This window comes from Cyanistes caeruleus, chromosome 17 (assembly GCF_971803275.1).
Source record: "Cyanistes caeruleus chromosome 17, bCyaCae1.hap1.1, whole genome shotgun sequence".
Classification (NCBI taxonomy): domain Eukaryota; kingdom Metazoa; phylum Chordata; class Aves; order Passeriformes; family Paridae; genus Cyanistes; species Cyanistes caeruleus.
The window spans coordinates 16,352,651-16,365,163 of record NC_141717.1 but is presented as its reverse complement, the minus strand read 5'-3'; the positions used below and the strand labels follow the sequence as shown (position 1 = coordinate 16,365,163).

Below are 12,513 nucleotides of genomic sequence, written 5' to 3'. Positions count from 1 at the left end.
CACCCATGAATGCTTCTCCACCACCATGTTCTTTAGCAGCTGATGTGAGCTGGGGATGCAAACTACTGCTCCTTCACCTGGAGCCTGGACTACAGGAGAGTAAAATCCAGGTCAGTTTAGGAAGCAGCCAGAAGAGTAACTCCAACCACACTGCTGCCAGTCACCTTTTGCTCTGCTGTCCAGTGCACGCTCTGTTACACACCAGCAAGACAATCTTGTCATTTGCTGCCAGTTTAGGACAGGACTGTTCCAGTTTTCCAGACTTCCCCGTTCCTTGAGAGTAAGCTATTGTTCGGGAGTGCTCAGTGCCACATTTCAAGTTATTCAGGTTATTGTTCACATGTATTCCTGAAAAATCAGGAGAAAGGAAACATTTCATTATGTCATTTGCCTTTAGTGCCCTGATGTCCCCCTCAAGAAGCCCTCCTTGGGCTACAGAGGAGCAGGTCACTATGGAATCAGGAGCATTTTCATCACTTGTACATAGCTTCAAAGAGCAACTACCTTTCACAGTGACTGTTTCTTTAGGAAAGGACATTACATGCAAGTGCTCCCCATCTGATTTTCCACAGCAGGTTGTACAAGCACTCTCAGCTTTTACTGCCCACAGAAAAACTCAGGTGTCAGGAACCCAACTTGTTACTTTCAGTAATAAAATTTGCCTTTGATTACACTCCATCTTCCCAGGACACCATGATTCCCTTTCACTGAGGGGACAAGGAGTTTGAGCTTGGAAAGTGTTTGTCCATTCCTGAGACTGTTTATTCATCACTAGCAATCTGATTTTAAATAACACAATTTCAGTGGCTTCATCTGGTCCCTAGCAGGTCTTTAAATTAAGCCTGACAAGAGATTTCAAATTAAGCCAGCCTGGCCTGCAGCATCAGCCCCGAGAAGAGGCAGAAAGGAGTGTACAACAATGCTTGATAACCTCCCAGCTGACAACACTATTAAATCTTCTGGAATGAGCCTGGACAAAGTCAGAGCTGAAATCAATACACCAGAACATCAACAGCTTGTGGGACTCATTCTTTTCCCACACAAACCTCTCTCACTAGTCACCTGAGGTCGGCACTAAGTGGAGTTATTGACTCACCTCTCTGACTAAGGATGCCCTCAGGCCTGAAGATCTCTGGGGTCTCAAAGGCAAAAATGCAGTCGCTCTCATGGATAGTGTCCAAGTCATCGGTGTCGCAGAAGGAACGATGGAAGCCATCGTAGTACATCTCTGTCAGCACGATCTGCAGGCAGCAAACCAGAACCCATCAAACCACCCCTGGGTTCACCTCAGTGACCCTGTGTCTCAGGAGTGTCATCAGTGTCATCAGCCAGGAGCAAGGAACAGGGAAAAGGACAACCAGAAACAAGAAGCTGTGGTAAAAGCAACATATGGAGAGTTTTGTTGGAATTCAACAGCTTTCCTGAAGCTCTTCCTAGAGAGGAATTTGCTGTAGGTTCCCAGTGCCAGCATGCACAGATGAGCACGGGGTCAGGCAGGTCTGCACACTCCACTGAGGGCTGTTCCAACATCACCAGGATTCAAACAGCCAGTGCACAGGGAAAAGCACGATCCACATTTCCACCACTATCCTGCTCCCTTGTTCAACCACGATTCCAACAAATCCAGCAAGGGACAAAAGCCTCCACTGTCCCTCCCACTGCAGAGAGGGCACACAGGTGAGCAGCCCAGGCCATTACCTGCTCCAGGGGTATCTTGGTTTCTGAGGAGACAGCCTCCCGCAGCCTGGCCACTGTTCCGGAGATGGGCACGGCCACCCCGATGCGCATGCAGTGCGAGCACTTGCCCTGGTACACCACGGTGACGTAGAGCGGCCTGTGGAGAGTGTGGGAGCACTGCTGGGCTGGGCTGAGCACCCCTGGACACTGCCTGGAGCAGCCTCAGTCCAACCTGGGCACATCCAGGCTGCCCACCAGGCACAGGGCCCTCCTGACTGCTCAGCTCCACCTCACACTGGAGTTGTGCTCAGCTGCAGCCACACAGGGTGTTTGATTTACAGACTCCTTTCTTACTAATGCCCTGGGGTTACTTGCTTCCACAAGCAGAGTATGTCAAAAAAGGCCCACAAAGTTAAAACCAAAATTCTCAATGAGAAAGCAATCAGTTTTCCAACAGGGATCCTGTAAGAAAGCTTGGGCCAGTCAGTATAAGACAGCACCTTGAAGTATTTGGAGAGCTGCTGCTGGGAACAGGCTGCCTCTGAGCCCTCAATCCTGCCTCTAACAGCAGCCAGCAGCACTAGGGGAGAGAGGAGGGAGGGGAACCTTCCCTGGACAGCCCACTCAGCCTCCATGTGGTGAAGCAGGGATTTCCAGAGCAAATGTGACAGAGCAATGTTTAATCTGCCCTATCATCACTCAGTTCCTTTGCTTCTGGAACCTACACAAATTTTCTGGATGCAAACATCAGGTGAAGGAGTTTGTTTATACCACAGGTAGTTTTGCTGTGCATCTCTATCTTCACTTGGAACATTTTATCTAGAATTTTTTCCTCCCCTGAAGCTTTTTCTCTTTATTTGCATCAGCTGTCATTCAAAAAATCAAAGCATTTTGCAGGAAAGATTTTAACCTCAATTTTTGAAATTGTAGTCATCAGTGAGGCTGTTTTTAAAAAACAAAGTGTGTTTCATCCTTTTCCCTTTTTTAATTTTCAAATGATATAAATGAAGTGAAAAGCAAAATATTTTGGTTATGTGAAGCAAAGACTTTTTCTCCCCAAATGAATTCTATAGGAAGGATAGACCTTTCTGAAAAAAGTAAAAGGTTCAATTTCCCATTTTACCTGTAAAGCAAAACATTAAATCCCCATACAGTCCTATCTCTCTTTTAAATGACTTATCAGAATGTTGCTGATACTGTCTTTCTGCTGTAGCAAAAGGAGCAACATGACATGCAAGGGAGAGAGCCAGCGTTAGGCTCAGGTTCCGTACCGAGTGTGGGGCAGAGGGATCGGCAGCGAGATGCAGAGGAAAGGGTCAAAGGTGTTGCTCTGCTTCTGGCAATGAGGGCACGTCAGGGAGGACCTGGGACAAACATGGATAACAAGGCACAGTTACATCACACTTCACTGGGAATGCAGAAACCATCAAATCCCTTATTCACCAACAGCAGATCCAATGGGAAACCCCGGAAGGGTTTTGCCTTCAGAGAGAGAAGACAGGACAGGGACAGAGACAGTCAGCATTGGGGTGCACACAGCTCTCACACAGGAAAAACTCCAGACAAGAGTCTATTCTCATTCTCTAAAACTCCATTCTCATTCAGAATCAATCTGCACCTTACAATGGCTTTGTGTCTTACACCAGGCCTAAAGTTCCCCCTTTGCAGAGGAGAAGTTGGCAAATACTGGGGAGAAAGCCCAGCAATTATAATTCTTACAGCAGTCCAGGCACAAGCCATCAAGGAACACTGGTGATTCATCTGTTCTCTTCCAATAGCTCTGAAGTTAGAAAGCTCTCTTCCCAGAAAGCAGGGAACCTCAAGGGAAAGCCCTAAAGGGGCAGTGATACTTTCAGTTCAGGATTCCTAAGTGCCAGATAACAAGCACTCTGCACATACTGGGCATCCCTAAGTCCCAGGCACCTCCAGATCCTGCCATGGGCTCTTCCCTCCGACAGCCAGGGTGAGCCCCATAGCACAAGGCTTTCCTGAGCCTTTGCTCATGAAGCACTGACTCACCTTCACGATGCACAGCAACAGGTGTAGTGGTACATACTGCAGATTTACACAGAATATACCAAATTTGAAGCAGTGACATTCTCTTTCCTCTAGAGCAAGGTCTTAGTTCAGCAGGAATTCAGCAGGAGTTCAGCTTTTAACATAGTGACACCAGTCCCAACTGTACTGGGAGCTAATGTCAGTTTAGAATTATACTGGAGTCATCCATACATTCAACAAACTTACAAAATACCATACCTGTACTGGGCTTGAAAGAGTTCCTGCACAAAAGTGCTACTGATGGGAAAGGCTGGGCCCTCAAGCAGCACATCATCCTCCAGTGGTGGCTAAAAGAGAGGAACAAAGCCTTGAGGCACAGCCAGGCGTGGGGGCTGCACCAAGCAAGTGACTCCAGTACACCAGTCAAACTTTGCCTTCCATAGCCAAAACTACCGGAAAAATGCCACAAACATTTTTAATTACCAGGCACACTCTGCTCCAAGGGGTGGGCATGCAGGAAGGGGAGGTGGGCAGGGCAGCTCAGGATGGGCATGGGGGGGCTCACACCTGGTAACACCTCCTGGCTATTGCAGAGCCTCTCAAACTCAACTGCCTCAGGGAGCACTTGCCAGGGATTAGTGGAACAGCTGGTTACGCTCCCAGAGCAAAAACAAACATTACTTTAACCCAAGCGTTTGTTCCATCTGAACTACTGAAGTTAAGAAGCCAATGAGGAGAACTGCTTTAAAAGGAAAGCCTGTGTGCAAAGTTAGACACCCACATTGTCTCCCAGCAGAATCCCTTACCTTGAGTGAAGGCATGCCACCAGAATTCACCACATTGTTCAAATCCTCGTGGACTCTGTCGAGGAGCCACAGCAGGAACTCCTGGGCATCGTGCTGGGCATTCCCACGGTACTGCATCGCGTTCTTGGACACGATGTTCTGCGGAGAGAGGAGACACTGCAACAACAGCTAATGCACACCCGAGGCCATGCCATCACACCTACCCCTGCCCTCATGAAATCTTCTGTTTGTTCAAGCTGAAGCAAAACAAGAGTTTAGTCTCCTAATGCCCACACACTCTCTCTTGCCCATTGCTCAGCTTTGGTGAAGTCACACATTTCCCAAAACCTTGATGCAGGTGTTCAGTGCTAATCTAGGTCTCCAATTCCAGGACCCAGCCAGGATCGGGACATCTAAACCACAGATGCTTCTTCAGCCTGATCATTGTCAAGCAGGTAGAGAAAAACTATTCCCCATCAGCACTCTGTCAAGCACAGGAGTTGTACAGGTCAACATGGAATTTTTTCCACTGGGAAGCAAGAATCCACTACACATAACTTGCTCATCCTAAACACTGTCTTCTACCACCATCCCAGCCAGGGAGGTGCAGCTTCCCCTGCACACAAGGAGCCACGGTATGGCAGAGCAGCCAATGCAGGAGCAGCAGCAGCCCATGCTGTGCTGCACTGACATGCCTGGCACACCTGCACAGAGAAACCCTGCTCACACAGGACTGACCCTGAGCGCATCCCAAGAGGGACAGGGGCGTGAGCAGAGCCCAGACAGCACCTGCAGGGCAGGAATGGGTGGGAAGGCTGCAAAGCCTGGGCCCAGCAGGCTGCACATGCACCTCGTGCCAGAGCTCCTCCACTTCTCTAATCAGACTTTGCAACAGATTTGAGAAATGAGGTTGGGTTGCTCGCTTTATCCCTCTGAAAATGGGGTCACCAGGGAGGGGGGTGGTGATGAAAGAGTCAGGAAAGGACTGACAAACATATACTCTCTCTGCTCTATAATCTGTCCACCTGTCTCAAGGCTGCAAAATAATGGAAAACAGAAATAATCTGCTCTCATTACATATGTGCAGCCCTTCTGACAGCAGATTTACTGCCCTTGCTGTGCAGGGACCAGCACCCTCCCACATAAAATCTGTGCACACAGCTTGAACCATGGGAGCGGTCCCCAGCCAACACTCTGTGCCACACTGGTGTGACCCCAGCACCTCTGCTTGGTGTCCAACGTAACCTCAGCTTGGGATGCTGCTGCAAATCCTTTTATGGGGGAGTGAAATTTGAAGCTGTCTGTGGGTACTTGAAGATTAATGGAGACCAAAGAGCCTTCTCTACTCCTAGTTCTTGTTAAGCAAAGCAAAATCCACTAGCTGAAATAAAATGATAAAATAATCCATAAAATGTATCCAAAAAAGTCTCTTCAGGTACCAGCCTGATACTTCTTCCCCTCTTTCAGCAGAAAGGTGAGCTGAATGCACCCAGACAATGATGCAGGAAGACTGTAAGGCATATATGTAGAGATTTGCTTTGTAAACATTAACTTCGTTCAAATAAACCTACACTGAACGTTAAACTCAGCCCTTAAATTACTGCATCAAGTTTCAAACTGAAAATCAATCACTAATACATGAAGCAGAGATTGTAGTCCAGTCTTTAGTGGTTACCTCACTACATCTCTCCAGAAGTGTTACATTCTCCTACAGTAACACACCTGAGTTTTAACAGCTGTACCCATCCTTCCCAGCCACTCAGTGCCAAGGGATGATGTCCCTTACTCCCCCCAACAGCACTGCAGGTCACAACAAAGGCAAGCTCATTCTTCTCAGTGAGTTGACCACACAGGACCAAGGGACAGAAGAGCTGAGACACCAGCCATGTCCCCAGCAGTGAGCAGCCCCTCTGTGCACACACGAGCAGGTGTGATGGGAGCAGGCCTGCACTGACCCTCTCCCACCAGCCAGAGCCAGGGGCCTTATCTGGTGTCCTCTGTCCCAGCCAGCTCAGCCAACAGGCGCTGTCACTGCACTTCAAGGGCCTGTCTAGACACAGCGGATGATAAAAGGCTCTTGACATTGCTGGGAGGAAGCAAATCCAGTATTTCAAGTGAAAAGTGGACATGGAGGGGCTCTGTACAGAAACATAAGGACTTTGGGAATCCAGGCTAGTACTTGTTACTGCCTCTTCCCCCGAGGCACATCACTCCAGTCAGCCCAGAGCCTCTCAGGATCTTACTGATGTGTGTCCCTGGTGATGCAGGGGCCCACAGAGAGCAGCCAGTCTGTACCAATCCCAGCACAGTGAGGCCATGGATGCACAGCAGCCACGTGCCTTGCTCTGTATCTGTGTCACTGCTCGGCTCAGAAGCACCTCCATAATTGCTCTGGTTCTCTCAACACTCTTGCAGCCTGAGTGGACTAAGGATAAAGAGCTGCCTGTGGAGACACATCATGAGATGTTGGAAGTGATTCAGGAAGCACTACAAAATATCAGATGCAACTTCCTCACAAGAGGCTCAGCTAAAGAAACACTCCAGCACCAGCAGCATGTTCCTGGTGTCACTCACGCTTCCTGCCAGTGCTGCCACGAGTGAGGCCACGGCAGCTTAAACCCCAGAGGCTGCTGCTCCAGGGAATGCTGTGTGCTCTCCTCCCAGCCCACTCCCCATTCCAGGGGGCTGCAGCAGCACCCCCAGCCATGCAGCGTGTGGAGGGGAACAATGGACACACAATCAGAACAGTCAGTGCTGAGGGACATGATTAAATCTGAGATAGAGGTGCTGACTCAAATAAACAATTTAACAATTGAGACAAGTGCCAGGAACTCCTAAGGTGCATCCCCCCAAGCCTGATGGGTCAGCACCACACACAGCCTGGCACAGCTCCCTGGTGGGCTGAGGGCAGCATGGGGAGGTTCTCACAGCCCTTGGCAATAGACAGGGCTGAACAGCAGCTGGGGGTCCCCACAGCCCTGAGCCATGGATGGAGACTGCAGCCTCTCAGCAGCCAGACTGGCAGCTCCTGAACAGCTCCAGGAACATTTGACAGGCAGAGTAGACAAATGAGCAGTAACCTCATCACAAAGCACTGACCACCCAGCACCTCTCCACATTTACTTTCCAAGTCTGCCCTTCCAGCCCAGCAGAAGGTTTCTTCGCCCCTGCCAGAACCCTAAACTTTCACTCCTCTTTTGCTCATCGCTTAAAACACCTCATTCTGCTTGCCCTGAAGTAAAGCAACAGCAACTGTAACTGGATTCAGATACAGAGTTAAGAAGCAAATGCTTTAAAAACACAAAACCACCACATTTACCAACCCCCAAGAGTCGTTAATCCTCTGCCCCTAATCTGGTTCTCCTGTAAGTAGGGTTGGCACATCTGACCAGCTTGCATCCAGCACCACAGGGTATTAAGAATGACTCCAGAACAATTCTGGTGCAGCTGTTTGAGCTATGAGGCACCAGGAGTGGGCATGGACACTGATGCAGCCTCCCAGAATCTTCCTTGTGAGCCTGGCAGGAGGTGGCTGGATCCTCCTTTCCACCAGATGTGCTTGCAGTGGTGCACAGACAGCCTGAATGAAGTGGCTCCATCCAAAAAGATGAAAAGAGGAAAATCAAAATTTCCTATCAATCCCACTTATGCACCCCTAATGCAAGCACCCTGCAACTATATCAGTCCCTGCCTGTCCATAAAGCAGATTTACAGCAAAGACACATTATCATTTTTACCAGCTACTGAAAGTTCAATAATAATTCATCTACTGCTCCAAAGAGATGCAATAAATAGATCGAAACAGAGCTGAACTACTGGCCTTTTCTTTGCTGCTATTATTGTTCCAGATCACAAAGACAACTAGAGGAAAAAATGCCAGTCTGCTATTTTCCAGTGTGGCCCTGCTAGGAAGCGAGTCTGGAAGGATTTTGCACGTGAACAGATAAAGTCAGCTCATTAGAGATCTGACCCAATGACACACATGCACAGGAGAGAAAGGTTATTCTTTATCTTCTGTTGAACAGTTATACTCAACCACGTTATTTCTCTTTTTTAAGCCCACAACCAGAGTTTTGCGTTTGAGCAGGTTCTACAGCAGACAATTGTGTACCTGAATTACTCTCTCTGCTCACACACAGACAGCACCTTCCCCTCTCTGGAGATGCTCTTTTCTGAGGAGAGTGGTTCAGGCCTTGGGGATGAGGAAGGGAGCTCCTCCATCCAGGGCCAGAAGAGACTGCTGTGGACTTGGCCTTACCACAGGCACCATGCAGGGACAAGGGAGCTTTGATGACAGGAGGTCTGTCACAGCAGCCAGGACAGGACAAAACACTCCTTCCTTGCCCTGTGGGCATTCAGAGGCAGCAGGGCTCCAGAGGCAGCACCCCATGGCACATGGCAGCTCCATGGGCAGCCACAGTCCTGCTCTGTGCAATGCAGAAGGGAATAAGCACAGCCCTTACGAGAACACTTGAGGAAGCAAAGCCAAGAGGAGCACTACAGGGAGCAGCACAGTAGCACCAGAGGGATTCTGCAGCACATTCAAGCCCAGACAAGAAACATCACCGCACCAGCCCCTGCCTAACACCTCTCATGCCAGCAGCCACTCTCACCCCTCCAGGCTGAAGCCTATTAATCCTCATTAAGCACCTTCCCTCATCGCATAAGGAGAGAGTGGAGTTTGTCCCGATGATGCTGTCCAGGGCTGCTGTGTGTGCAGACACAGCAGTGGGTTCAGGTGCTGCATTCCCCAGTGGCACGCTCCTCTCCACCCTTCCCAGGAGGGCAGCTCTTGCTGCCAGAAGGCACCGCCAGGACTCGGTGCTGGCTGCGGGAGAATTCACCCTTTGGAGAGCACAAATCCCATACTGTTCAGCAAGAACTTGTTTTCCTGCTACACTAGTAGAGCAACTGGTGGGATTCAAAGGAATAAGGGATGGAGGAGCAGAAGAATGGCACAGATGTGAAGCAGTTCAGTAAAGGACTATCAGTAAATGCTGGCACAGAGGACAGATGTGAAGGCTGGGCTCGGCAGCCCAAGGAGCTCCAGCTGCACACCTGAGCCTCTCCTGCTCTCTCCAGGCTTTGCTCCAGGTGCCAAGCTGGACACAGAAACTGAGACGGGGGATCCCATCATTACCGCTCTGAGAAGCCTCCTCTTGTACTTTAGAACAATCACTCACTTCAGTGACACAACCACATGTAAACAAGTTCATTAAGCAGTGCTTTGCTGAAATGGCAGGAAGAAAGGGTTCACTCCAATCAAGTGTGGCCATGCACAAAGCAACACAGATCCAATTAAGCTGCCTGGGAACACACAACCCCCTCACTGCTTCCACGGGCTGCCAGGCACGACACAGTTCTCATACTTTCACCATGTGTCATTTTGCACAAGCAGCATGGAAATAAGAACCTGGAAGCTCAGAAGACAGAAAACACATTTTGGCAGTGATGTACATTTGCCCTTCCAGCCTCACAGAGGGTGCTGCCAACCTCCAGGGCCACCTGGCAGTGGAGCAGCAGAGCTGTTCCACACCGAGGTCTCTTCTCCTGCCTTGCCCAACCCTCTGCTCTGGAGAGGAGCACCCACAGCACACTTCTGCTGCCCCCTCTAGCAGAACCCCCTCAGCAAACCACGTCCGACCCCTGAACTCTGTGGCTCAGCCTTGGCTCCCCAGCCTCGTGCAGTACTCACTCAGATCAAAGCTTGAGGCATAACACAGAAATGCCCAGAAAGCATTTGGATTTCACAGGTAAGGTAGATGCTGCCTTAAGGCAGATGTGCTGCAGGAAACCCCTCCCAGGGGGTTTAGGAGTATGTGTGCAGAAAGTGAGTAAAGCAATTGTAAGGAAAAATAGGCAAGAAAATGAGCAAAACAAAACAAACCATACATGCAAGAATGGACTTACATCTTATTGATAATGAACATTAAAAAAAAAAAAAAAGGTGTAAAGTGCCAGGCCTTTGTGATCCCAGTGAACCACACTTCCATGATGTCAAGAACCATCACAAAAATGATGTAGAAAATTTGTAACTTGCTTTTTGTTTCAAAGTGTGTCTATCCCAATTCCCAAAGCAGCCTTAGGACAAGCTTCCTCAGTATGACACTACCACTGGAAGGACTTGGACTTCAACATCCCACATTACCTAACCCACTGAAAGCCTCTTTAGACCAACACAGAAACTGAAACACCAGGAACCAAGAGCCAAGGGACAAGGAGGAAGGGTGAAGGGTCTCACATTTATTCCTTCATGTCCCTTTCTTCCATCCCTCTGTGCAGAGGCAGGACAGTTTGCTCTCTGTGGAAATATTTTAGGAATAGGCAGTTGACCATCTCCAGAATAAAATAACTGATCCTGTGCTAGGCAGAGAGCAAGACAATTAAATACAATCCAGGAGATCACATTTGACACATCACTGGCCCCATTAGCAAGGCACAAGGGCTCTGGTGAGCAGAAGGGCCTGGGGCTGACAGCTCTGAGAGCAGGACCGAAGGCTCCTGACACCCACACTGCCCCAGCAGCCCCTGCTGAGAACTGCTCTCACTGCAGCTTCAACAGGGGGCAAAGATCTGACCATGCCAACACTTCCAGGAGCTCCTTCAGAACTCAGGAGCTAGTGATTAACTCCCAACACAGTAGTGAAGTGCCCAACACAGCTGGCAGATTTTGCTCCAAAGTGAGATATTTGCACCAAATGAATTCCATAAACACCTAGAAACGAGCTTCAAACAGCTACTTGGAAATCTCACACCAAGATTTAAAAATAAATAAAGAATTAAAAATAAATAAATTAAAAAGGAAGCAGCACTTTTAATGTGGCACAATAATCCCTGCCTTACGAATAGGGATTCATTCTGGGTTCAGATCCAATTCTGACAATCCAACCCAACTGAGTTATGGGGACTGTGCTGTATTTGCTGAACATGCCACAGGTCACAGCCAAGGCCACCTTCTTGTAGGACAAGAAATGCAATCCCAACTCTGGTGTGCAAAGGGTCGTGCTAAACATTGGCATGCTTCAGTGGATGACTGCCTTAGAGCCTCAAAGAAAGTCTCAAAACAGAAAGAGCCTCATCATTCACAGAAGACCCACACTCCACAGAAGGCAGATTTCCATAAGAACATGATTTCATAATTAGTTAAAATCAAAATTCTTCTCGCTGATGACCCCCACCATCACCCCTGAGTGCTGCAGACCGATTCCCAATACAATGGGCACTCTGTCCTCCCTGACACTCCCAGCAACTTTGCAGGCAGGACGGACAGCTCCCTGCAAAAAAACAAGCCCAAAGCCGGGCTTATACAATAGATGTTTGTCACCATTGTCACACCATCACAAAGGGGAAAGAGGAAGCACAAGCTGCAATATTGGCCCCTGTTATGAAAGCAGCAGCTTTGTTTGGGCAGGAAAACAAAACCCACCGAGCAATCGGAAGAGAAGGATTGTTAAAGCAAACAGCAAAGGAGCACAGGACCAACGGGACAGTCATCCTCAGCAGAGAAACTACCAGCTCTGCCATGGTGCTCCCGTTCTGCTCCCCAGGAAGGGCTGCCCCGGCTCCCAGCCCAGGATCCAAACGCTTCTGCTTCCACCTCTCAGTCCAGTCCTTATGGACCTTTTCCTACTACCTGAGCCTTCCACAGCCCCGCTTTCCCCTGCTCTGTCAGCACACCCAACCTCCTCTCTCTGTGCACAAGCTCTCTGCCAGGCTCTCCCCTCAACCTGCAGCTACAAGATGAACCATTTATCACAAATCAGTCGTTTGAACTGCATTTTCCTTGATTTCAGCAGCTACATCATCCAGAGACCTATGACATGGGTTGTTACCTGAAGACAACTTACAAAGAGAGGAAACACTACCAAGGAAAACCAGCTGAAGGTAAAAAGCATTCCAAAAATCATCCCTTAAAAGGCCCCTGTCCACAAGAACTCTAAGACATGCTCCCTTGAAAATAATTTCCTCTCTTCCAAGACAGAAGCCTACAGATATAAGAATGAGCAAGAAAATAAGTATTATCCTTTATCCTAAAGTGCATTTAGCACCTGCA

The 12,513-nt window shown here is 48.9% G+C and overlaps 1 protein-coding gene across 1 annotated transcript in view; it reads right to left on the bottom strand.

Moving 5' to 3' along the window:
* USP31 (ubiquitin specific peptidase 31) overlaps window positions 1-12,513 on the bottom strand; it is a 28,636-nt gene that overhangs the window by 13,122 nt on the left and 3,001 nt on the right. Inside the window, exons 2-7 of the mRNA XM_023937044.2 lie at window positions 4,482-4,619; window positions 3,934-4,022; window positions 2,949-3,041; window positions 1,699-1,834; window positions 1,097-1,241; window positions 165-348 (exon numbers count right to left, since the gene is read on the bottom strand). Coding sequence (XP_023792812.2) covers window positions 165-348; window positions 1,097-1,241; window positions 1,699-1,834; window positions 2,949-3,041; window positions 3,934-4,022; window positions 4,482-4,619 — 785 coding nt within the window. The remainder of the gene's footprint in view (window positions 1-164; window positions 349-1,096; window positions 1,242-1,698; window positions 1,835-2,948; window positions 3,042-3,933; window positions 4,023-4,481; window positions 4,620-12,513) is intronic.